The sequence below is a fragment of the Mobula hypostoma genome, chromosome 1 (assembly GCF_963921235.1).
Source record: "Mobula hypostoma chromosome 1, sMobHyp1.1, whole genome shotgun sequence".
In the NCBI taxonomy this organism is placed as follows: domain Eukaryota; kingdom Metazoa; phylum Chordata; class Chondrichthyes; order Myliobatiformes; family Myliobatidae; genus Mobula; species Mobula hypostoma.
Window position 1 is genome coordinate 46812059 of NC_086097.1, and position 27825 is coordinate 46839883.

The window sequence follows — 27825 nt, forward strand, 5'->3', positions numbered from 1 at the left end:
TGATTCCGGCATTTTCTGTTGATTGAAAGCAAATCTCAAATTTTTTTGAAAACTTCGACCAATTGTAATTGACTAGAAGTTTTTGTGTATTTTAATGGAATTATAACAGTAATTTCCTTTTGCCTAGAAATGGACATCAAAGAACTTATTGAAAAAAGGCAGTATTTTAAGGCCGACTGCCACCTCATCAAATTGGAACATAAACAATATACTAATGATACAACAGAGGCTGATGAAGAACTCGTCAAAGAGCAAAAGAAAGGAATAGAATCACTGTATGAGCTGCTTAGTGCTGAAATTTTCACAGTGGCAAAAAACTCAATGAGCATTTCCAAGGAAAACCCAGATCTGTTGAAGATGGCAGTAAGAGTGATCATGCAAGAAGAAAAAGCGGATCAAATATATCTAGAGGAAAAGGAGAAATCTGGAGCTATTGCAGAAGTTAGGCCAAGAAGATGGGAAACTAAATGGTTGAGTATTATAGAGCAATCTGTCAATGAAAGATTAGGTGAGCTACCCAGTATTCCTGATGCTGCAGAAACCAAATGGCTTTTTGAGCATTTAGTGCAGCATCATAAAAAACTGAAAGAGGATTTTGACACCATTGTGAACTGCATCAAACCATGTTATCCTCAAGAGTACAACATATGCGAAAAGTATGTGGAATATTATCATAAAAAAAGTTCATCCCTCATGGAATTAATCATAGAAAGTGAACCAAAAGGAAAAAATGTTTATCCTTTTTTGCACTGGATTTACTCCTGTTATCCAAAGTAAGTTGGATACATATCCAACATATGTTTAATTTATTTACTGTATTATTGTCAAGTATTATATTCTAAGATCAAGATTTTCTTACCTGCTTACCTTATTGTAGATCATAGAATGACAATATGGTTCCAGCATAGAAGGAGACCACTTACATCACCATTTATAAGCCAAATCAATGACTAGGGCAACTGACTAGTTCCATCCCCAGCTCCTTCTCTGTGGCATTTCAAATTTTCCTCACAATTGATTCAATTCCTCTTAATAGCTCCAGTGGAATCTACCTCCACCTACATCTACAGGCAGTAGGTTTCACATTCCAACCAAAGGCTGCTTTAAGAATGTTTTCCTCTTGTCACTCTTAATTTTCTGCACCTTTATTTTGTACCTGTAATTTTTAGTCCTTAACCTCACTGCCAATAGGAACAAACTCCCACTATCCACTCTGTCTAGAACCCCGCTTCATTTTAACTCTCTCAGCCTTCTCTTCTCCAACAATCTTCCATCATTGAAACTGGTCTCTCAGCCCAAGAACCATTCTCATAAATCTCTCCTGGACTCTTTCTAATACTTCTACATCCTTCCTATAATAATGTGACTACAATTGGAATAAAGTACTCCAGCCATGTTCAGACCGACCTTTTTTTACAAATAGTTAACATGTCCTTCCTGCCTTCCATTGATGAATCCCAGACTGTCTAACTTATTAATCACTTTGTCAATATGGCTTGCCACTTTTTGTGATCTGTACATATATTTAGCCACGTTCTTCTACTCTTATGATTTAACAATGTCTTCTCCCCATTCTTCCCCATAACCTTAAGGGTGCATCTCCACATCTAGCTGATTCATATAAAGCAATAGTCATTGTGAACCACCGGAATTTCACACAGAATATACTTGCAGAAAATTGGATGAATTCAATCCGATCACTACACCAGAAATTACACTCTACATTGCCCTTCTGTTCTACTATTTCATAGTCCAAGTTAGCTTTTAGCAATGTCATTCAGAAAAGTAGTCTGCTTTCATAGATGTACTGTTAATGCCCAGCCCAAGTACACCACCAGCTCCTATGACTTTGCCCCCTCCTCCCACCTATATCCAAACTCACAGACTGTTTGACAGTCATCCATATTGAATGAACAGAAATCTCTTCTGAATAAAAGACAGGAAAGGGCAAATCAACTGCTTTCAGACACCTTCAGAAGCTCTGTTTCCTAGTCATTCTCTCAATTTCTTTGCCATAGAAACTGTCTAAAATAACTGGATCACTCTCATTGATAGATTTAAACTCGAGATAAGTTTCCAACTATCACTAAGGTACAAGCAAGACTAAGTTTACTTCCTTTAATTTCAAGTCAAGTCATTTTTTATTGTCATTTCGACCATAACTGCTGGTACAGTACAGAGTAAAAACGAGACAGCGTTTTTCAAGACCATGGTGCTACATGAACAATACAAAAACTACGCTGAACTATGTAAAAAAACACCACAAAACTACACTAGACTACAGACCTGCATAAAGTGCATCCTCACAAAGTTTCTGCTCATCTGATGCTGAAATCACTTTACAGTTGACCATTCCCTCACACTCCAAGTTCATCTTCCTTCTTCTGTCTTCTGTAAACTCAAGATCATCCAAATCTCTGTTGTCCATATCTTACTTAACACCAAGACTAATTAAACCATTTATGCTGCGCATATCAGCTAACATCAACTCTTGATCAGAAATATCTCAATTGGAAAAATCTTAACAGATGTAAAATTGGCCGCCTATGTCCACTCTTCTCCAGCCTGTATTCCAATGTGTCGGTACTCTTCCAGTTTTGAACTATTAATCAATCCCCATTTCAGTCATTTTCTCTTAGGCAGTCGTGCCTTCATTTGGAAAGGCTCCAAAGTCTTAAATTCCCTCCTCAAATCTCTCTGCTCTGCTCCAGTTTTTTTTTCCATTATCTTGCCTCTTTGACCCAGTTTCAGTCAACTTCAGATCTCCTTATGTGGTTTTGTGTCAAAATTTTGATGTGAAAGAAAAGTGACTATTGATTTTTGATAGTAGTACAGCTTTCCATTGGGTGTGTAGTGTATTGACGATTGACATATTTTAGTTTTCAAAATGCTGTTTGGAAACACATCAAATTAGTCAATGTGAAAACTTATGATTCCTTGTTCAGTCTTCTCAGTACCATCACACAATCTGAAGAAACAAGTCAGGAAATGTCAAAGACCTTGCTCCCAGAGAGGATGATCAGTCATTTGAAAAGTGAATACTTTTCTGCCTTACAGGTAAAATGTTTATCACTTCCTTGCATTTAAAATGTACAAATGAACTTAAAATTGTAATTGGAACTTCTGTGGTCAAGCAATCAAGAGAAGTCATGTGTTGCAATATTTTTTTAGCTGGTCTTTTGGAAGCATTAATGATTGCACAGTATATGCTTCTCTAAATTCAATTGCTTTCTTTATTGCAGTCAGATACCAGAACACATATGTATAAGAGTCTCCGTATAGAAGAGGACAAATGGAAACGTGAAGAAGAACCAATTGTGCTGAATGAGTATTACCACAGTGAGCTACCCATTGACATAATCCAGGTACACAGAATAGCACCAAAAAAAATTTAAAAAGACCTGTGCACCTGTATTTCCAAAAGAATACCTTACTCTAGCTAAAGGGACAACAAAGAAAATCGCAATGAGATGGCATAATTCAATCCAGGGGATTGCCACAGAGACCAGGTTACTGGCACTGAGCATGGGTCCGTGCTGAAGAAGGTAAAGAGGGAGAAGAGGGGTGCATTAGTGATAGGGGACTCAGGAATAAACATGATATTCTGTGAATGTGAACAGGACACCCGGATGGCATGTTGCCTCCCAGGTGCCAGGGTCTGGGACATCTCGGATCGTGTCCACAGCATTTTAGAGAGGGAGGAAGGGCAGCCAGATGTCTTGGTACATATTGGTATCAATGACATAGGAAGGAAAAGTAATGAGGTCCTGAAGAGAGAATTTAGACAGTTAGGAAGAAAGCTGAGAAGCAGGACTCCAGGATAGTAATTTCTGGATTGCTATCTGTGCCACGTGCTAATGAGGGTAAAACAGGATGATTTGTCAGATAAATGCGTGGCTGAGAAGCTGGTGCAGGGAACAGGGCTTCAGGTTCTTGGATCATTGGCATCTCTTCCGGTGGGGGGCGGGGGGGGTATGACCTGTTCAAAAGGTTGAGCTGTTGCACCTGAACCCAAGGGAGACCAATATTCTCACAATCAAGTTTGTTAGAGCTGTTGGGGAAGGTTTAAACTAACTTGGCAGAGGGATGGGAACCAGAGTGAAGGGACTCAGAATAGGACAGATGTCCAAGGTTACACATTGTATCAGAGGGATAAGAAGGTAGGCAGAGGGAGAGACGTGGCTCTGCTGGTAAAGAATGGCGTCAAATCAGTAGAAAGATGTGACATACGATCGGAAGATGTTGAATCCTTGTGGGTTGAGTTAAGAAACCTCAAGGGTAAAAGGATCCTGATGGCAGATATATACAGGCCTCCTAACAGTAGCTGGGGTGTGGACCACAGATTATAACAGGAAATAGAAAAGGTGTGGCAAAGGGGCAATGTTATGATAGTCATGGGAGATTTTAACATGCAGGTCGATTGGGAAAATCAGGTTGGTAATGGGCCTCAAGAAAGTGAGTTTGTTGAATACCTATGAGATGGCTTTTCAGAGCAGTTTGTCATTGACTAGGGGATCAGCTATACTGGATTGGGTAAAGAACTGGAGGTGATTAGGGAGCTTAAGGTAAAAGAGCCCTTAGAAGGCAGTGATCCCAATATGATTGAGTTCAACTTGAAATCTGATAGGGAGAAAGTAAAGTCTGACATAGCAGTATTTCAGTGGATTAAGGGAAATTACAGTGGTCTGCTCCTTTGTCTTATGGTCATATAATTGGCAATCGTTAGCAATTTATGTCATTTTTCAACAAACACTTTAACATTTCACTACCCGAATTAATGTTCCACAAAACAGCAGCAGATTAAGAATCTCCAGGCATTTGTTTGTAAGTGATTTTCATTTGCCATTTCGTTGATCCACCCAGCACAACAATTTGACGCGTCCAGCAGAATAACCAAAGCCGTGAGTGACACCACCTATGCCTTCCTACCTGTCCTTTTGATACAAAGTAAATCCTTTGATGTTCAGCTTCCAACAATGACCTTCCTTCAGCCACAACTCAGTGATGTCCACAATGTCATACCGACCAATCTCTATTTGTGCCATGAGTTTGTGCACCTTATTCCAAATGCTACATGCATTTAAATACAGCACCTTCAGCCCTGCATTCTTCACCTTTATGAATTTTGCCTCTGTGGTACAACTTAACTCTTTGCTCTGTCTGCAGTTGTACCCAGTCATTGCCTTGTACTTCCTTACATTCATATTATATATTACACCATTTACTTGCAAATTGCTGGCTCATCCTCAGCTCTATCATACTGGTTCCCATCCCTCTGCCATATTAGTTTAAACCACTCCCAACAGCTCTAGCTAACCTGCCCACAACGATATTGGTCTCACCTGCCTCAGAAGAGGTCCTAATGATCCAGAAATTTGAACAGGCTGGGTTTATTTTTCCTGGAGTGCAAGAGGCTGAGAGGTGAACTGATATATGTATATAAAATTATATAAGAGATGCAGATAGTGTAGATGGCTGGCTGCTGGAAGGTCCAGCTGCTGAGTTGGCTCGACTGGAAGCTGGCTGTGTTTTGCTTGATGCGTGAATGTGGTTTGGAACCTGTTGAGGGAAAGAGAGTGGGGAAGGAACGGAAATTGCTGGGAGGGGGTCGTGTGGGTCCGGTAATGGCGGACAAGATAAGAGGTGGGGTTGAGGGAAAGAAAGTGGAGAAGGAGAGGGATAGAGACTTGGGACCAGAGGTAGGCAGCTGGGGAGAGGTGGATTATTGTGAAGGGAGAAATAAAGGGAATGAGGAGGTAGTGAGGGGTCGGATGAATAAAAACCAAGACAAAGGGAATAAAAGAATAAGAAATGATGGTGGAGAAAGCTCTGAAAGTGAGGAAGATGAACAAGCTCAGAGAGGAGGTGTTGTCATAATTGGGTTTAATGAGAAGACTCAGGGACATATGAAGAAAATTAACCCGTTTGTGCTAACAACAACTCTGACAAATAAGATAGGGGAAATAGTATTTGCAAAAGTCCTTAATGACGGCAACTTATTGGTAAGATGTGCGAATGAGGAACAACTTGAGAAAGCACTCAAGCTAAAAAAGATAGGAAAATGCAAGGTGGAATACACTGGGAGGGTGGGAGCACAAAATAGTGGTTGTAAAGGAGTGATCACGGGGATACCAATGAGTATAAATATGGAGGAGATAAAGAGGAATATCAAAGGAGGGAAAGTAATGAATGTTCAAAGACTGAAAACAACAAAGGAGGGAGTGAAAAGGGAAAGTGAATCAGTATGGATTGAATTTGAAGAAGAAAGAGTGCCAAGGAAGGTGTTCCTGGGTTTCATGAGTTACCCAGTAAGGGTGTATGTGCCAAAGCCACTGAGGTGCTATGATTGTCAAAGGTTTGGACACGTGGCTAAAAACTGTAAAAGGCAGAGGAGATGTGCTAGATGTGGGGTGATCATGAATATGGAAAGTGCGGAACAGGAGTTCAACCAAAATGCTGCAATTGTGGAGGAGCTCATAATGTTGCATATAGTGGGTGTGAGGTTGTCAGACGGGAGACTAAAATTCAAGAAATAAGAGTGAAAAGAAAGATCACTTATGCAGAAGCTGTAAGAATGTCAAGAGAACAGACTAATGCTCCTAATGAACAGGGAGCAGTAAGGATACGAGAGATGCAACAAAGAACAAATGACAGGATTTATGCAGACAAAAAGGCTCTAGTAACATTCATTGCAGGAGTGATTAATAGTACTGCTGAGGTAAAGTCAAAAAGTGACAAAATTCAGCTGGTGGTAAAAGCAGCAGTAAACCATTTAGGGTTAGTAGGGCTGACATGGGAGGAAGTGAGGGAGAACCTCAGTAATCAGTCAAGCCAGGAAGTGTCATGTGTTGGTTAATACTAATTATGGTGATTCTTTTACAATGGAATGCAAGGAGCTTACTGGCCAATAGCCAGGAATTCAAGCACTTTATTAAAGAAATGGTTGTAAAACCGGATGTAGTGTGTATTCAGGAAACTTGGTTGAAACCAACTTTAGACTTTGTGGTATTTGGGTATACAATGATAAGGAAAGATAGAAATCTAGGGGGAGGAGGAGGTTGTTGTGCTATGTTAATCAAGCAAGGTATACCATATAGGGTACTGGAGAAAGGAGATGATCAGGAATACATAGTGGTGGAAGTGTGGGAGAGAGGGGAGGGAGTGGTTATAATTAACTACTACAATCCATGTAAAAGGTTGGATTTGGACAGCCTATTAAAGATACAAGGACAAAATAGACATAAAGTAGTGTGGTGTGCAGATTTCAATGCTCATAGCACAATATGGGGGGATCAGATTACAGATCCAAATGGAAAGGTAATTGAAGATTTGATGGAAGAAAGGGATTTGGTGTGTATGAATGATGGTAGCGGCACAAGGATAGACATAACAACAGGAACTGAGTCAGTGTTAGATATTACGTTAGTGTCTAATACCTTGGCTGGCATTAGTAACTGGGGAGTTTGGACTGCTTCAACAGTAGGCAGTGATCACTACCCAGTTTTGTGTTCGGTGGGTGAAAGAGTTGAAGTAAGACCAGGTGGCGGAACCCCAAAGTGGGTGTTTGAAAAAGCTGATTGGGGTAAGGTCCAGAAATTGAGTGAAGAAGGGTTGACAAAGATTGATATTTCTGGAAATGTAGATGAATTAAACAGTCAGGTGACTTCAGCAATTATCATGGCAGCAGAAGGATCTATACCTAGGAGTGAAAATAGGATGAATAGAAAACTGGTACCATGGTGGACAGAGGAATGTTGTCAGGCTGTAAAAAACAGAAGTAGAGCATTCAGGCTAGTTAAAAGAACCCATAATATGCAGCATTTGGTTCAATATAAGAAAGCACAGGCAGTGGTGAGAAGAACTATACGTCAAGCTAAAAGGGCAAGTTGGAGGAGTTTTTGCGACAAGATAGGAAGAACAACACCTGTGGGAGAGATATGGGGAATGATTAAGAGGATGGGAGGAGATAGAAGGGAATGGGAATATCCAGCAATGATATCTGAGGAGGAAACTGCAGTCTCCAGTAGGGATAAGGCTGAGGTCATGGCCAAGTCATTTGTACTGATACACAGTTCAGAAAATTTGTCTGAAGAAGGGAGAAGAAGAAGGGAAAGAATAATGAGCCAACACCCAGGTGTGTTAAGCAGGAAGGAAGGAACAGATGATATAATTGATGATCCATTTACATTAGCAGAAATGGTGAGAACAATAAAGAGATCGAGACCAACCTCCCCAGGGAAAGATCTGATATGCTCTGTGATGCTAAAAAAATCTAGGAGAAGGAGCGCTCTTGAAGTTGCTGCATTTTTATAGCAGAGTGTGGGAGGAGGGAAGATTACCAAGTGCATGGAAAGAAGCAGTAGTAATTCCAATAAGGAAGCCTGGCAAGGATCTGTCAAAACCCACTAGCTACAGACCAATTGCATTAACATCAAGTATATGTAAGATAATGGAAAGGATGATAACAGAAAGGTTATCATATGAGCTTGAGAAAAGGGGAATGCTGGCAAGTTATCAGAGTGGTTTTAGAAAGGGAAGGAATTCCATGGACTCAGTGATTATGCTAGGGACTGAAATAAGGAAGGCCCAGGCAAATAGAGAGTCAGTAGTGACAGTGTTCTTTGACATTGAAAAAGCCCATGATATGATGTGGAAGGAAGGATTATTAATTAAACTGCACAAGATGGGGGTTGGTGGGAGAGTTTTTAATTGGATTAAAGATTTTTTGTTTGGTAGAAAAATTCAAGTTCGGATTGGATCAGAATTATCAAAACAGTACATAGTAGAAAATGGCACACCTCAAGGTAGTGTGATTAGCCCGTTACTTTTCATCATTATGATCAATGATGTCTTCACAAAGGTACCAGTGGATATAGGTAGGTCACTGTTTGCGGATGATGGGGCCTTGTGGAAAAGAGGCAGGAACATGGACTATACAATCAGGAAACTACAAGAAACAATTGATGAAGTAGTGGAGTGGGGTTATGATTGGGGATGTAGATTTTCAGTAGATAAAACTCAAACTGTATTTTTTACCAGGAAAAGGGTTGAGATGGGGAAGAAGTTAAGGACGTATGGGGTTGAATTAGAAAGGGTTGCATCATTTAAATTTCTGGGAGTTATATTTGATTCACGATTAACATGGGCAGACCATATCAGGAAAGTTGAGGAGAAATGTAAAAAAGTAATAAATGTGATGAAATGTTTGACTGGTAGGGAATGGGGAGCAAGTTGTTCAGCTTTGAAGAGAATGTATATGGCTTTAGTAAGATCTGTATTGGATTATGGAAATATAGTATATGGATCAGCAGCTAGGTCTCTTATAAGGAAATTGGATGTGATTCAGGCTCAGGCCTTGAGAGTGTGCGGTGGGGCTTTTAAAACGTCACCAGTGTCAGCCCTACAGGTAGAAATGGGAATAATGCCTTTGGAACTAAGAAGGATGCAACTGATGGCAAACTACTGGGCTAACTTGCAGGGGCACAATGATTCTCACCCTACTAAAGGAGTGTTGCAGGAGTGCTGGGAAAATGGGAGGTTTCAGAGGGATATCTTTAGTCGGGTAGGGAATGATATCGCGAAAGAATGTGGAGTATTTGATCTGAGGATAAATCCTTCAGTAGTTTATCCGGTTGTAGCTCCATGGAAGCTTGTATGGCCTGACATAGACTGGCATTTGTTAGAGGTAAAAAGGAAAGAAAGATATAAAACAGATTTGGTAAATGCATTTAACTGTCATGTGATGGAAAAGTATAGTGATTATACTCACATTTATACGGATGGTGCGAAGGAACCTGAAACAGGAGTGACAGGGTTTGGGGTGGTAATACCAGCAAAAGAAATTGGAATCAGCAGAAGAACATCTAATAAGTTAGGGGTGTTTACAGTGGAGATGCTGGCAGTGTTGGTTGCATTGCAATAGGTGCAGAAAGCCAGACAAGCCAAAGCATTGATATGTTCAGATTCATCCTCAGTTCTAGCAAGTTTAAGGTCTTTTCACACAAACAGTCGGCAAGATGTACTTTATGAAGTCCTTCAGTTAGTTACAAGAATTGCAAATCAGGGAGGTCAGGTAAAATTTCTAAGGGTTCCAGCACATGTAGGGGTGAAGGGGAATGAGCGGGTGGATGAGTTGGCAAAGAGGGCGTTAAAGAAAGAAAATGTGGAAATGCACATTAGTATCAGTAAAGCAGAGGTTAAGTGTGTAATCTGGGAAAAAGTCAACTGAATGTGGCAAGAAAGATGGGACAGGGAGGGGAAAGGGAGGCATTTATATCAAATACAAAAGAGTGTTGCAGTTACTAGGGTAGGTAACGGAAACAGAAGAGAGGAAATTTTGTGGACGAGGTTAAGGCTGGAGCATTGTGCATTAAACAAAACATTGAAAATGATAGGGAAACACCAGACAGGATTGTGTGAGGAATGTCAGGAAGAGGAGTCACTAGAACATGTAGTTTTGTGTTGCAGGAAGTATGGGATACAGAGAGAGATGATGAGAAATAAATTAAGGGAGTTGGGGATGCAGGAATTCACATTAAAAGAGTTGCTGGGCATGGGTGAGAGAGCTCAAGTCCGGGTATTTTTAGCGTTTTTAAGGGGTACAGGGTTTTTTTATAGAATATGACGAATAAACAGGAATAGGATACTAGGATGGTCAAAGATGGGAGGGTGAAGTGTAGGTTTGTATATATGTGTGTGTGTGTGTGTGTGTGTGTGTGTGTGCGCGCGCACGCGCACGATTGGGTGAAGGGATTTAGATTATATGTCTAGTGCACATTCTGGAGCAGAGGGTGGCGGTAATGCACCATTAAGCTGGATGCCAACCGCCGTAAAAAAAGATACAGACAGACAGACAGATAGTGTAGATAGCAACACTCACAACACGCTGGAGAAACTCAGCAGGTCGGGCAGCATCAGTGGAAAAGATCAGTCGACGTTTCAGGCCAGAACCCTTCGTCAGGACTGAAGAGGGAGGAGGCAGAGGCCCTATAGAGAAGGTGGGGGGAGGGTGGGAAGGAGAAGGCTGGTAGGTTCCAGGTGAAAAACCAGTAAGGGGAAAGATAAAGGGGTGGGGGAAGGGAAGCAGGGAGGTGATAGGCAGGAAAGGTGAAAAAAGAATAGGGGAAAACACAATGGGTAGTAGAAGGAGGCGGAACCATGAGGGAGGTGATAGGCAGCTGGGCGAGGGGGCAGAGTGATGTAGGGATAGGAGAAGGGAGGGGGAGGGAATTACCGGAAGTTGGAGAATTCTGTGTTCATACCAAGGGGTTGGAGACTACCTAGACGGTATATGAGGTGTTGCTCCTCCAACCTGAGTTTAGCCGTATCATGGCAGTAGAGGAGGCATATCTGAATGGGAGTGGGAAGCAGAGTTGAAGTGGGTGGCTACTGGGAGATCCTGTCTGTTTTGGCAGATGGAGCAGAGGTGCTCGACGAAGCAGTCCCCCAATCTGCGTCGGGTTTCACCGATGTAGAGGAGGCCCCACCAGGAGCACTGGATGCAATAGATGACCCCAACAGACTCACAAGTGAAGTGTTGCCTCACCTGGAAGGACTGTTTGGAGCCCTGAATGGTGGCAAGAAATGAGGTGTAGGGACAGGTGTAACACTTGCACTTACAAGGATAAGTGCCAGGTGGGAGATCCGTGGGGAGGGACGTGTGGACCAGGGAGTCGTGGAGGGTCTGCCAAAACAGACAGGATCTCCCAGTAGCCAGCCACTTCAACTCTGCTTCCCACTCCCATTCAGATATGTCCATACATGGCCTCCTCTACTGCCATGATGAGGCTAAACTCAGGTTGGAGGAGCAACACCTCATATACCGTCTAGGTAGTCTCCAGCCCCCTCGTATGAACATAGAATTCTCCAACTTCCGGTAATTCCCTCCCCCTCCCTTCCCTTATCCCTATATCACTCTGCCCCCTCCCTCAGCTGCCTATCACCTCCCTCATGCTTTCGCCTCCTTCTACTACCCATTGTGTTTTCCCCTGTTCCTTCTTCACCTTTCCTGCCTATCACCTCCCTGCTTCCCCTCCCCCACCTCCTTATCAATCCCCTTACTGGTTTTTCACCTGGAACCTACCAGCCTTCTCCCTCCCACCCTCCCCCCACCTTCCTTATAGGCCCTTTCCCTCTACAGTCCTGACGAAGGGTTCCAGCCCGAAACGTCGACCGATCTTTTCCACGGATGCTGCCCGACCTGCTGAGTTCCTCCAGCATGTTGTGAGTGTTGCTTTGACCCCAGCATCAGCAGATTATTTTGTGTTCACGATAGTGTAGGTAGTCCTGATGAACACTACCTCTCTACTTTTTTTATTTCTGTTTTTCAGCATGACTTATTTTTACTTAATTATTTAATAGACACATATATACTTACTGTAATTTTGCTTTTTTTCTCTATATTTACTTATCATGTATTTTATTGTACTGCTGCCATAATGCTAACAATGCTGGTGATATTAAAACTGATTCTGATAGCAGCATCAAAAATAAGAGTGTACATATTGCTTTAAGGTGCGAGGAAGTAGTATTGAAGTCGACTCAGGGATTTTTTTTTACACAGTGTTAGTATCAGGAACTCATTGCAAGAGGAGGTGGTGGAATTAAATACAAATCGCTATCATTAAGAGATATTTAGAAAGGCACTGAAATAGGCAGAGCGTAGACGGGCCTAATATGAGCAAGTGGATCAGTGTAGATAGGAAAAGAGTTTCGTATGAACTTTGTGGGCCAAAGGTTCTGTGTTGAAGCCTTAAAGTTAAATCATAACATCAAGCTTATCAGAATCTGAGTTGAACTGAAAATAATAGTAATGAAAATATAACAATAACATTGATTTTAACTGTATCCAACCTTCTTCCAAGAATGAAAACAAAGAATTTTCATCCACTCACTCTGAAAATCTGCTGTAAATGTTCAATTACAAAAAATCTTACATTCACTGGAAAAAATGCAGAACTGGTAGACATTACTTTCAATTTAGCATAGTGCATAAATCACTTTATTTCTTTGCTATTTACTTACTGCCAATCTGTACTGACATTCTGTTTAAAACGAGAAATTACTATTATGTTTTCATGCTGTTGTGATCATTTTTGTACATTATTCCATTGGTTCTCAATACATAAGTCAGTTGTTAATCTTTACCCTCTAATAACTTAACATGTTTTAATCCTTTATCCCTCAGATAATTGAAGGGGCAATCCAGGAGGCTGGAACTCTTACTAACGAGATGGTTGACAAAACAGTTGTCATCATACTGGAGGAAGCACATTCCTTCCTGGGAAGGTACAACAGATCTGTAATATATAGAAACATGCGTCTCCTTTTAAAATCATGACTTCAAACCAGTACAAAATTACATAATAAAAGAGGCATTTTATCTTTCCTGGTTTCTGAACAAATGTGTGGATGCTCTTTTGTATATTTGAGACCAATAAAAATTAAGTCACTTGAAAGTGAGATGCATAGTTTTCAGCTGGGCATAAGAAGGCATCATCCTTGATATTGGTTCATTTTCTCCCTGTTTGAGGAAAAAAAACATTCAAAAGTTAACCCTCAAACTTACCATCTAAAATAAGAATATTGCATTCCTCATGCACAATGCAACATTTTTGACACCCAGTGATCACAGGGGGTCTTACAGAGATCAGTGGGTTCCTTCTCCGGAATCACCTGGATACAGATAAAGCCATAGAAGAGAGCAGCAGTCAGAGAAAGAAGCAAGATGGCCAAATCTTACTTGGACTTATTGACTGTCCAGGAGATCTTCAGCCTGCTTTCCCCACTCTATATAAGATAACCTACAATGAGAAGCTGAGGAGTGCATAGTCAGAAATACAGTCTCCCATACTCTTTGCAAATGTGGAATATAAACTAATCCAGGCTATAGGGACCTCTGAGTTCATGAACCAGCTTAAAAATATGTTTGACTGAACAACTCAAATCATGCTTTTCATTGTTTTCTTCAAGTTTCTGATGAAATAAAGTGAAAGCATTTTACAAGATCATTCCTTGTCCCATCCTTGGCTTTTAAAGACAGAATTTCATCCCATTAAAAATCCAGCTTTGGGTTTGGGGTCAGAGACTACTCATTTCCCAGCTTCATATAAAAAGAAACATGTGTTTAGAGAAATATGCATTGGCAATGGTAACATTTAATTTCACATGGAAAATTGCAACTTACTGAGGACTGCCAAGCCACAACATTCTCCTATTTGGGACTTTCCATTGTATTAAATGGCAACTATGGAAATGCCCAGAGATTGTAATAAACAAGAAACATATGAAAAAGATTTGTACAAAGTTGTAATCAACCAAAAATTAATTTTAAACTAGACTGCAAGAACCTCATCCCATCTACTGGAGTTCTTGTCAATAAATTTAAAGGATCAGTAATAAAATATGATTAAAATATAATTATAAAATGAATCTCCACTTATCTAAGACATGACAAATGAAGAAGAAATCAGGAAAATCAGGAACACTTAACAGTGTAAAAAAATATTGACACCTCAGTCATTAACTGATTACTGAAATGGTGGGTTTGTAATTAGGTGATGAAACAGATTACGCTTTATCTGTTTTAATTTAGAAGAATAAGTGGTGATCTCACTGAAAACTACAAAGCTCTTAAGGAATTGACAGAGCAGATGTAAGGATGATGTTTCACCTGTTGGTGTAACTGGAACCAAGAGTCATAGTTTCAAAATGAGGGTTTAGCCATTTACTCCACCACAATTCTAAGAGATTTTTTTACATAGAATGATGAATCTCTGGAATTGTTTCCTGAAGATGCCTGCGGATGCTCAATTATAGAGTATACTCAGGACTGAAATAGATGTAATTTTTAATTATTATTAAAATCAAGGGATAGAAGGTTAGATCAGGAAAGTAGCACTGAGGATAAAAGATCAGCCATGATGTTAGCAAACATGCAGAGGAGTTTATGATATACTAATCCCTGTATTCCTAAAAGTGTATCTTGCAACTGAGCTGCGTATCTTTGACCTGATAGTATTTGAATTTGTAGTCCTTTGTCAAAATGACAATGAACATGGTTTCGGTTTGTTTTCCGGATGAAGAATGTGAGGCTTGTTAGGTAAGGGTTCCAAGGGAAAGTTGCAGAAGGGTGCAATGGAGAGTGAGAAGGATTGTAAATGGAGATCTGACAAATGTGAAAATAGATTTGGGTAGATGTTATACACATCCATGTACCTTTTTAATGTGGTTCATATTCAATAGGCATATCTTTGTTCACACTGCTTGAGGTCCAAACATGAAAATATTGCACATATTTTCATGTTGAAAAGTCCTGAACAGAATAACTTAGCAGTCTGAGGACTGTTGGAATTTTCCACATGAATTTAAATTTCCACCACCTTCTTTTAAAAATGTGCTTTAAAGTTTTCAATAATTTTAAGATTATGTCTAATTTATGCTCTAATTTTAAAATTATGCTCACTTGTTCCTGATACTCCAATCAAAAGAAATTTATTGTTATCTCCCCCTATTAAATCCTTTAAATATTTTAACATCTCGATTCAATCACCCTTTAAGTTTCAATACTTAATGAACATGATAAAAAAGAGAAGTCCAGTAAATTGATCTTGAATAGCTAGGATTAAATCCCAAAATGTCTTTGAACCTATGAGGGGATATAAATGTGTTTATATTTTGGTGATAATTTTATGTGATGCACAAAATAAGAAATAAAATGTAAATGGTTTTACAGCTTCCAGCAATCGGCAGAGAACTTTGAGAAAACCAATATGAACCAAACAAACTTCATTTCCATTATTATTTTAATCACCAACTGTTGTGAAGTTATCAGGTAAGTTTGTTAAGCAGTTAACATCATGTGTAAATTAAATGTGTAAGTGTAAAACTTCTGCTCATTGATTGACCTGTAGACTAAGAAAATCCTAGTCAAATACGACTATCTCAAGAAGTGATGCTGACATAAACTGATAAATTAAAACTTAAATTGGTAAATTGGTTTATTGCTGTGACATGTACTGATGTGCAGTGAAAAGCTTGTCTTGCATACCACCCATACAGATCAATTCATTACAATGGTGCATTGAGGTAGCACAATGTAAAACAATAACAAATCAGAATAAAGTGTTACATTGTGAAGTCACTGAGGGAATAGAATAAAGTAGATATCAGTCCACATTGAATTTATTATTGCAGTGAAGTGGAAGGAGAATCCTCAGTTTACAGGACTACTGTATACCCAACATCCAAAGGACATTGAAATATCTCTGATGTTAAAATGCTATCTTGCCATGGGAGCAGACTCACACAAATTGTTGGATGAAGTCGGCAGGTCAGGCATCATCCATGGAGAGGAATAAAGAGCCGACATTTCGGGCTGAGACCCTTTGGGACCATAATTTCACCCCTGAATTTGTAGAAGCTGCCTGTGAGATGACAGGTGTCAACATCTTGCGTCCACTCAATTTTGGGCTTTTGAATTCAAAGTTATATCAAAATAATTTCTACCAGCAGCTGTTGGAAATTGAAGATATACTTGTAATCTTCCATATGAAAATAATGCTACAATGGAAATTAAAATCAGCAGAGATATACAATGGATGGATAATCTGGCAATCCTCTTTCCATTATTGCCCAAAATCAAAATGATATTCAATAAGATTACCTTAGCAAATCAGTAAAAGCACAGTTTTGTTTATACATAAGAAAACTATTGCTCATTTTTAATTATATTTTTAGGAATTACATTGACACAAATGAGAAAATCACAAATACAGAATTGACGGAGAAAATCCGATCACTTTTGAATGAAATGGAAAAAAAGACAAAAGACGTTTTGTTAAAGACTTTGTTTTGTAAATTAAAGGTAAGATGAGTAGGAACCAAACAGATATATAATTAAAAGGCTTTTAAGAACTTTATCAGTGTCAAGCTTCTTACCAAGCTTAGAAGAATTAAATATGATTTTTCATATTTTTTAGTATATAATGTACAAACACTTCACTATGGTTAATCGATGTAATAGTCAGCAGTTGTAATTGTGATTTTGTTTAAAAAATTACTTAGTGTTTATTGTTTTCATAAGTGTAAAAACTGTGTTAGATTCAGTAAAAACTATATTAAAAGATTAATTGACTTTTTTCAGGGTTCCATTTTGTTGTAAGTTGAAATTTGCACTTAAGTAATTTGATTCATCTCAAGCTAACTCCTTTATATTATTCTGTAGCCTCATTGTAAAAAGCTGGTGACAGGAAAATGGCTTGAGTCTTCAGAACCCATGATCAAAATGCTTGGAATATTGGAGGAACATCTTACAAAACTAGAGAAATTAAAAGCACCCTTGTATCAGGTGCGTAACAATCAGCAGAACTGGTAATATGACATGAAATATTGTGATAATCATGTTTATCAAATCTATAGTAAAGATGACAATCAACATGTGCTTCAGCCTTCTATGATCTGTCTGTAACGGAATGCTGCAGGGCTACCAAAAGGTCAATATATAAATAGCTGAACTGATATGGCAAAGAACCTCAAGTAGTCCTAGAATAGTTCCACACTATCTTGACTAGCTTCACCTAACATAGCAAATTTCTTCTCTTCTCTCAGATGGTAGTTAATTTCTGCCCCCCAAGTGTGATGGCATATTTAACTATTTGAAAGACAAGGAATTAAGGGTTATGGGAAACACACATAGGAGTTGAGACCAGCATAGATCAGTCATGATCATGTTGAATGATGGGGCAGAATTAAGGAGCCTGGAGGCCTACCCTGCTCCTATTTTCTTGTGTTGATCTTTGCCCAGGGAAGGATCAACAGCCATTTTGATTTCCTATAATGATTCCAGACCAATGGCACACACAGTCATAAAGTTATAGAACACCACATCACAGAAACGGGCCTTTTGGCCCATCTAGTGCATGCCAAACCATTAATCTGCCTAGTCCACGGTCAACATTTCAGGCAGGACACCGAAGGGTCTCGGCCCAAAATGTCGACTATACTCTTTTCCATAGATGCTGCTAGCCTGCTGAGTTCCTCCAGCACTTTGTGTGTGTTGCTTGGATTTCCAGCATCTGCAGATTTTCTCTTGTACGTAATCTGTCTAGTCCCATTGACCTGCACCCAGGCCATAGCCCTCCATACCCCTACCATCCACATACCTATCCATATTTCATTTAAATGTTAAAATCGAACCCACATCCACCTCTTCTGCTGGCAACTTGTTCCACACTCTCACCACCCTCTAAGTGAAGAAGTTCCCCTGTATATTCTCCTTAAACAATTCATCTTTCACCCTTAACCCATGACTTCTAGTTCTAGTCTCACCCAATCTCAGTGGAGAAAGCCTGCTTGCATTTACCCTATCTATGCCTCTCATAATTTTGTATACCACTATCAAATCTCACCTCAATCTTCTATGTTCCAGGGAATAAAATCCTAACCTATTCAACCTTTCCCTATAATTCAGGTGCTCACGTCTTGGCAACATCCTTGTAAATTTTCTCTGCACTCTTTCAACGTTATTTACATTTTTCCTGTAGGTAGGTGACCAAAACTGGACACAAGACTCCAAATTAGGCTTCATCAATGTCTTATACAATTTCAACATAACATCCCATCTCCTGTACACAATACATTCATTTATGAAGGCCAATGTGTCAAGAGCTTTCTTTACAAGCCTACCTACCAGTGATGCCACTTTCAACAAATTATAGACCTGTATTCTCAGATCCCTCTGTTCAACGTACTCCTCGGTGCCCTATCGCTCATTGTGTAAGACCTACCCTGGTTGGTCCACTCAAAGTTCAACACCTCACACTTCTCTGCATTAAATTCCATCTGCCATTTCTCAGCCCATTTTTTGATTCAGTCCAGATCCCACTACAAAGTTCTTCACTGTCCATGACATCCCTAATCTTGGTGTCATCCGCAAATTTTATGCTGATCCAGTTTACATATTATCATCCAAATCATTGACATAGATGACAAACAACAACAGACCCAGCACCAACCCCTGTGGCACACCACTAGTCACAGGCCTCCAGTCAGAGAGACAACCATCCATATCCACTCTCTGGCTTCTCCCTCAAAGCCAGTGTCTAATCGAAGTTACTACCTCATCTTGAATGCCGAGTGACTGAACCTTCTTGACCAACCTCCCATGTGGGACCTTGTCAAATGCCTTGCTAAAGTCCATGGAGACAACTTCCGCTACACTACCTTCATTAGCTTTCATGGTAATTGTCTCAAAAAGCTCTATAAGATCAGTTACACACAATCTACTATGCACAAAACTATGTTGACTATCCCTAATCAGTCCCTGTCTATCCAAATGCTAATATATTTGATCCCTTAGAATACCTTCCAAAAACTTTCCCACTACTGATGGCAGGCTCACCAGCCTAAAATTTTGTGGCTTATTTGTAGAGCCTTTCATAAATCACTGAACAACATTAGCTATCCTCCAACCCTCAGGCACCTCAACCATGGCTAAGAATACTTTACATATCTCTACTGGAGCCCCTGCAATTTCTGCACTAGCCTCCCACAGGGTCCATCTTGAACACCTTGTCAGACCCTGGGGATCTATCCATCCTAATTTGCCCCAAGACAGCAAACACCTCCTCTTCTATAATCTGTAAAGGGTCCATAATCTCGCTGCTGCTTTGCCTCACTTCTATAGACTCAGTGTCCTTCTCCTGAGTAAATACAGATGCAAAAAATCCATTTAACTTCTCCTCCCATTTCTTTCAGATCCCCTCATAGATGACCATTCCGATCTTCCAGAGGACCAATTTTGTACTTTGCTGTCTTTTTGGCTTAATATATCTGTAGAAACTCTGAGGATTCTCCTTCACCTTTTGTGCTAGAGCAACCTCATGCCTTCATTTAGCCATCCTAATTTCCTACGGCTTACGCCTCTTCTCACTGAAACCTTTGATGTGCCAAAACCCCAACTCCCCACTCTAACACTGGCCCACTCAAATAATGACCACTCCCACAATCGCCGTTCTGATTAAACCTAACTTCTTTTTTTCACCAAGTACCGAATTGTGCATAATCTAATATCTCCTCGGGAACTGTGTCTTGCCGGCTGCCTCCACTTACTTCTTTTAAATTCGCTCCCCCTAAGTGCAATCCAATGTCTCCTCAGGAACTGTGGTGCTTAAACTGCTAGATCCATCAATGTATGTATGTGTTGTGTGAGAACAGAATTGATTGTTATTTGTATTCTCAAAGTAATTACTGAAGTACAGACATTAGTACTAAAAAGTCTGTGAAATGTATGAGTACTCATGGTATTCAAAGCAGCCTTTAGAACGGAGATACTGTAATAGTACAAAACAACAAATTCAAAACTCTGTCTTAAATGTAATTGTTTTTATTTTCGACTGGTGTCCACAATTTACGGTGATTTTGATTGTTTTGTGCCTTTCAATAGGATACATTGAGGGAAATCCATAAGCAACTCATTATAGAATACATTATAAGAATTATGAAGAAAAAGCTAAATTGCAAAACAGTAAATGAGCAGAAGAAAGTGGCAAACCAAATAAAGAATGAAGCTGAGCAGTTACAGAAACTCTTCTCCTTTTATGTAAGTTTCCTTTTATTTATATAAACTCTTTTTACCCAGGCAGTTTCTATTATCAATTTTGGTATGATAGTGGATAGTGGAGTATGAGTATACAATAAATATATGTATATCTTTTTTTTTTACTATCTGTAGTGCCAGGAATATAATATGTTGGTAAGATAAAAATGCAGGAGTGCTGAAACATGTGTATTTTGTTCACTCTGCACTTGTGTGCAGACATTATAAATATGGGCAGTCCCTGAGCTATGCAAGGGTTGCAGTGCTGTCAAATATCTGTAAACCAATTTATTTACAAATCTATATCATATTGCTCCACGTGCACTTACTATAATTTCACAATTTCCTTGAATAAGTTCCTTAAGATTGTCATAGCTGGCAGGTGGTTAGTGGGGCTGAGCTCTCACTACCTATTAAATGGCATTTGTATCAAATACTCTCTGACAGCCAAGTCCAGCTGAGGCAGTACTATGTTGAGTTCATCTCTGACTGGCATCTCCTGAGATGACGCTGGTGCCAAACTGTATCAGTCTCTACCATTTCTTTGGATTCATCAACTGCATGGAGGGGTGTGGGGAGCCTACTGCATGGGCAGCAGCTTGCTCGAAATATCGTACTGTCCTTGCTCGCACACTGGCTTGTGTATTGTAGACAGTTGGGACAGAACATCCCTGCTTGACGGTGGGCCTCTCTCTCCTTGATAATCATCCTAACACTACCCATAATTTTACTAATGGAATATGAATGATATTTAGTCATTAATAATTACCATGGAAATGCTAGGGAAATGCCTTAAAAATTTGGAAGAATTTGCATGAAGTTGAATTTAAAGACAGGTCCATTCATAACTCAGGGAGCCTCTATATATGACATAATCTCTCTGGTCCTCTCTGAGAACTGTTTCTTGTCTTTGCATTATTTCTTCCCAGTTTTCCTCTGGATCAATTTCTAGAATACACGAGCAATCACAAATTTCTTCAATATATTTCTATTTCTATTACTTTTCCCCACATGATATCTCCATGCCAGACACTTCAACTGTCACTCCACTATCCCATGTCTGAAAGTCAAATTTGCTTGATAGTGTTCACATAGTGTATAAATTCTATCACATTGTTTTGATTGGTTCTCTGAATGCTTTGATTAAGGATTCTTTTCCTGTTTCTCTCTTCCAATTTTCCCTTAACATTTTTCTGAACTAAGCTCAACTCTTCTGTGGCTCAACAGAAGTATAACCTAGTTAATGGTCTAGCAAGAAGTTTCAACTTTCAGAAATGAATGCAAATGAGGACCATCATACTGGACTAACTCCTCTGATAAATCATAACAATCAAAAAATGGATCTCTGATCTTTAGTACTTGTTTTTCCATAGTACATGCTCAACTTGTAACACTTTGATGCATTTTTGAATGATTTTGATTACGAAGTTATAAATTCTCTTACTACAGTTAGGAAATGTTATAGTTTGTATAGTGTTTCCTGGCCATGCTCAGCTCTTTAAAGGAGTCATCACTGGCTTTGACTCTGCCATCTTGACAATACATTCATCCACTAGATATTCAAGATTCTTCTCTAACTCAATAAACAGAACTCCAAGAATTCACCTGTATGCCTGTGACACCATAATGTTAATGGTCTGTGACTTAGAGACCATATTCTATGAGAGGGATAAGAATAGATGTGGTTTCCTTTGAGGGGGTTCTACAAAGATTGATTCCAGGACCCTCATGGGTTACCCAGGGACCATATAATTGTCAAAATTTGTAAATACAGGAAGAGAGTAAAGGCAAATCTTGATTTCCTCACACTTGCAATCTTCAAATCTTGCTCATTTGCTGAGACTAGCTTATTTCACTGTTCCGTTAATAAGGAATGGCCTGTACATTTTCTCCCAATTTCCACCTGTACTACTCTAGGGAACATTCTGTCAAGCTGTCACTCTTGTTTTGCAATGTTTAATTCCTTGCTGCACCTCTGATTCACAGCCAATTTCAATTTACTTTTCTGTTGTATTGCAAACATGTAGATCTGCGGTACAGGATATCAGAGCCAACAGTAATCAAGCAATGAATTAAGTGACAAACTGCCATGGTGATTTCATATCAGTGAGCAGATGATAATCAATACTCATTTAAACTTGCTGTAAAATTTAACATATTTACCAGACTACAATGATTACTTTGTTGAACTGCAATAAATATTGTTATTATATCTAACAGGTGGATTGTTTTTCTTTTAATTTAACTAGAGATCTGAAACTACACATCTAGAGTCTGCACTCCTTAAGATAGCTGAAATCATCAGGCTTAAGGATGTTGAAGCTATCACAATGGAAGTTGCTGCACTTTCCCGAGACTTCCCAGATGTTCAGTAAGTACAATCACAAAATTACAAACACAAAACTTGAAAATGTCATTTCAACTGAAGTTGTTTCTTGAAGACTGAATAGATGGTCCCTATAAGCTCATCCTGAATAAAATATTTTGTGGGATTATTATTTAATAAAAGAAAGTGTTCATTGTTTATTAAATTAATTATATGCAAAAGACCAATTCCTGTGATGTGCTTTGAAAGCATAGTCTCCGATGCCAAGGAGAGCAAGGGATGAAATATTTTTTGTTTGGTAAGTTAGATACTGAGAATCTGTTTCCTCTGACTGGATGGCCTAGGACTAAAATACATTATATCAGGATAAGGAATTAGCCATGTAAGATAAGACAAATTTCTTCACTCACAATTATTAATTTTTAGAATTGTAATCCTTGACTATAAGTCATTGGACACGAGGGGGATTTAAAGGATCACAGGGTCAGGAGGCAGAAGAGAGGTGGAGTTGAGGAAGGTTTATCAATGTCTTAATGAAGATAATATTATATGGATGAATGGGTGGCAATGTAATGCAGCGAGTAGAACTACTGCCTCTCAGATACAGTAACCCAGGTTCAATCCTGACAGCCTTTACAGTCAGTGTAGAGTTCTCATGTCCCCACTGTGATCAGTAAATTGTACCTAGTGTGTAGGTGGGGGGTGGGTGGGGGTTGGTGGTGATAAACAGTTGAGGAGAATAAAATGGTGCTTACTGATCAGAATAGACCAGGGGGTCGAAAGATTTTATTTCAGTGTTCTCTGTGCGACTGTGAGCTCTACTCTGACAGTATCCTTTAAAAAAACTTGTATTTATGTATAACTCATTTTATATCCTAAGAACATCTACAAAGTTTAATAGCCAATGAATTACTTTCAAAATTAGCGTTTAACTGGTAGATCCCACTGATGTAAAATGAGATATAAGGCAAATTATTATTTCTTAAAAATGCGATGACATCATGTGAATGCTCTGATCTTCACATAATCACATGGGGTCTTCACATTCACCCAACCTAATACATTGTGAAGACACCACATTATGGCAGTCCTCCCTTTATTCAGCACCACAATAACAGCCCAAGTTACATGTACATACAGTTTGCATGCTGAAAGAATCTTTACTTTTATAATACCCATCACGATTGAATTGTACAGTTAAAGACATTTTTCAAGAGATTGAACAGCTATATTCATCCACATGAAAGCAGCTAAAACTGTTAGATTTGAGTCATCTAAAATTTCTATTTCAGATACAGCACTCTGTGATGTTCTAAAGAAATATTGTGACTCCATTGAAAATGTGATGTCAGACTTACCACATATCAATGTAAAAAAACAACAAAGAAATCAAATTACAATGATGGAAATTCTGATTCGTGTTATTGCACAAAACAAGTATGACAAATTAAACATTTCTTTATTGAACAGCAGAAAATGTTATGGCCAATGGAAGTTCACTAATCTGAACATTTCTTTGACACAAACATTGCCTGACCTGATGAGCATTTTCTGTTTTTATTTTAAATATCCAGCATTTGTATATCTTTTACTTAAAGATTCCATTGTTGTTATACTGACCGATCGTTCAGCACTTTAACTATCATTATCGACCAACACAATTCGATTTTGTTATACACTTATATTCCATATGCTGCAATTGTGATGGTTATTACAGTAAAATTATGTGCAATACTTCACTCTGATCAAATGTTCCATTCTGGGCAGAAAACATCACATTGGAGCCATCTTATACCTTAAAGGGAACTTGAAAAAATCAAATGAAAAGGAGATTCTGAACATTCTTAACACCCCTATGAATAATACAGACTCTTCTGTGGATATGAAACTCTTCACCAGTTCGACAGTTCTAAAGGATCTTTGAAAGTCAAGACATCACTGGGATCCATTACAGTGGTTTTCAAACTGCAGATATTTTTTAGTCTTATCATGCTAAAGGATTCAATTGTAAGAGGATGCCTTTTCAAGTGCACGTTGTCAGCTTGTCATACTTCTGATGTGGTACATTTGGACAGTATTTGTCCACCTAGGTTACACCACTGTGAAATCTTTCCTTTCCTTCAACCAGCAATCTTATGGCTGAATGTCTACAGAAAAGGAAAGGACTTGCATTCTCTATGATACCCATCGCCTCCCTGAAATGTCTAAATGTACACTGTAACTTCAAGTTGTCACTGATTAGCCTTAGGAAAATGCATGATAAAATTTATTATTTACCTGAATTTGATTCTAGAATGAATAAATCCATTAGACAACAAGGCTTGGAATTAGAGACAAGAGAAAATCTGCAGATGCTGGAAATCCGAGCAACACACACGAAATGCTGGAGGAACTCAGCAGGCCGGGCAGCACCTGGGAAAAGAGTACAGTCGATGTTTCGGGCCGAGACCCTTTAGCAGAATTAGAGGTCAGGTTTCAGGTGGTGAGCAGTAGACAATTCGCATTCAATTGCTGCTGTGACACCAAATTCATTTAAACTTAGAGGGCAGGCAAGGAGTGACAAGTTATATTGCCAGATTTTGTTCCTGGTTTGCAGGAGTAGTAGTCACTTTGACTGAAAACTGGAAGGCAAGCAGGCATGAAAGAAGGCAGGTGCTACAGTAATTACAGAAAATGTCAGAAACACTGGGTCATCAGGAAGCATCTGTGGAAAGAAGCAGGGTTAATATTTCAGGTAATGGCCATTCATAAGAAACAGAAAGCGAGAAAACAAGTTAGTTTAGGCATAACAGAACATGTGGTTCCATGTTGGACCAAAAGGCAAAGTCCCAAGATTGAATTGCTTGTAGTCAGCTGTTGTTTAGAAGGTGGTTTTAAATCACCATTAAGATTGTCAAATGAAAGTATAGGAAATTGCTCTTTCCTCTAGAAAAGCTGAAGAAGCAGCTGAATGTGATGATTACTTATGATGACATTAGGAACTCCATGGTCAGCTGCTCTATAATAAACCGGTTTAATGATTCATTTGGTCTGATCTTATCAAAAGTCCACTTGGGCTACCATTGAAAAGATTTAAACAATAAGTATTCAAGGAGATTTTAAAACTATGCTTCATTTGACAGATGCCATTTTTATTGTGACCCCACTGAACGAGAGAATTATTAACTGTAGATTAGACTATGCAGCAACAGTTGATTCTCTTTGAAGTGGGATCATTTCTTGTTGTATGGGAAAAAAGTGCTGCAGGGAGGTGCTCCAGATAGGTGGAACTCTCACAGAGAAAACTTTTATCCCATTCATTTCTAAAACTTATGAACCTAAGGATCAGCATTCCTCCTTTTATACAACGCACTTTGCAACAAAGAACAATATCAAATTCTAGATGGTGTTGATGCGTATTGTCAGTTTATTATAGAAATCACAATGCTAACAAGAAGGAATTCCGTAACCTATGCTTTTTTTAAGCACTTACTCCAAGTATTGTAGGGCAGAAAAACATCTAATTATCTGTCAGTAAAAATACTAATTTATTGGCATTTACTGTCCTGCTGTTTAAAAAAATGTCTTGGGCAACCCTACTTCAAATTAAAGCTCTTAAATGATAGTTTCCTTTTTCTTTTCCAAAACATACTTACTTCCATTAACATATTGGAACATTTTGGAGCTGGAATTTCCATCTTTTAAAAGCTGCTTCTGATGGGTTGAAAAGTTTACTTCTCAGACAATCAGTCTGCACTTTTTGTTATTTAACTCAATTCAATAACATTTAGTTTAGGTACAGATATGTTTTAATAATTTGGATTATAGAGTTAGAGGCCTTCATATTGTGTTTTATGGCAAATTTCACAGTGTGTCATATACCGTGACAAACATCATTATCAAGTGCAGAAAGAACAATGCTACAACCACTCAGCAGATCAAGCAGCATTTGTGCAAAGAAATGAATTAAATGTTTCAGGTCTAGACACTTTGTCAGAATTGATACTGCTTTTATTTCATATTTCCAGTATCTGCAGTATTTTTTATAAATTTTCAGTGTTCTACTGCTTCTTGCGTGAACTGATCTGTGACTATTACGGAGAAAAGAATAGAAGATGTTTTTTAAAGGAACAAAATGTACTCTCGTTATTTCATTCTGTACCAATGTGCTTTTTAGCGCTTAAGTAACTTTTAGCACTTTCAGAGAACATTCCATTGTCCAATATTGTAGCAGAAGCTGAATGATTGTACTAAAATAATAGAGGAATATAAAATGAGCATGCTACAGATATGCATATCTCACTATCAGTCTTATCTATGCACTGTATTTTAAACATTGTTGTTAGCCACTTTCATTAACTGCACAAGAATTATATTTCAATATGAAGTCAACAAATGTGAACAATAAACTATTTGATGCTGAGTTTCATGTAAGTCTGAAGAATTTTCTTCATATTCAGCTTAAACGCCATTCAAGTTCATCATACAGTAATTTCTTTAAAATATTTATGTTTAGTATGTACTAAATGAAAATCTTTGCATCATTTTATAATGTATGAAAAATGACACAGATATTGAAACACAGTATCTAATCTTGAACAATCTATTCTTAAGAATGTATTATTGGGCTGTTAATGTGTGATATATGACCTTTTGGTTATATTGGGTTGATAAGGAGGATCGGCCTATCTGGGTAGATTTGGAATTCAAAGCTGTGAAACAGTTTTATTTAACCTCATTATTGGGAGCTGCTTTGCCTATACAATTAGCTAAAGTTGCTAATTTAAACTTATACCCTGTGATTAAGCATTCTTTACAAACTTGGCTTCAGTTCCACAATATTTTTAATCTTAAAAAATTTAAGCTTTGTAGTTTAATTTATCGAAACTACTTTTTTAAGCCTTCTTTGAGTGATCCAGTTTTT

At 38.7% G+C, this 27825-nt stretch overlaps 1 protein-coding gene and 1 long non-coding RNA gene across 3 annotated transcripts in view; one reads left to right on the forward strand and one right to left on the reverse strand.

The window, feature by feature from the left end:
• Nucleotides 1-27824, forward strand: part of LOC134346352 (tumor necrosis factor alpha-induced protein 2-like) — a 49914-nt gene extending 22090 nt beyond the window's left edge. Inside the window, exons 4-13 of one of the 2 annotated variants that reach the window (XM_063047708.1) lie at nucleotides 128-773; nucleotides 2946-3057; nucleotides 3243-3365; nucleotides 13187-13287; nucleotides 15734-15832; nucleotides 16738-16864; nucleotides 17225-17347; nucleotides 20444-20599; nucleotides 22846-22967; nucleotides 24215-24681. In XM_063047708.1, coding sequence (XP_062903778.1) covers nucleotides 128-773; nucleotides 2946-3057; nucleotides 3243-3365; nucleotides 13187-13287; nucleotides 15734-15832; nucleotides 16738-16864; nucleotides 17225-17347; nucleotides 20444-20599; nucleotides 22846-22967; nucleotides 24215-24230 — 1625 coding nt within the window. In that variant the 3' untranslated portion in view covers nucleotides 24231-24681. The other variant, XM_063047704.1, reaches the window with a different exon arrangement.
• The window catches only part of LOC134346373 (uncharacterized), a 162913-nt gene that overhangs the window by 26285 nt on the left and 108803 nt on the right, over nucleotides 1-27825 (reverse strand). The gene's annotated exons all lie outside the window — the stretch shown is intronic.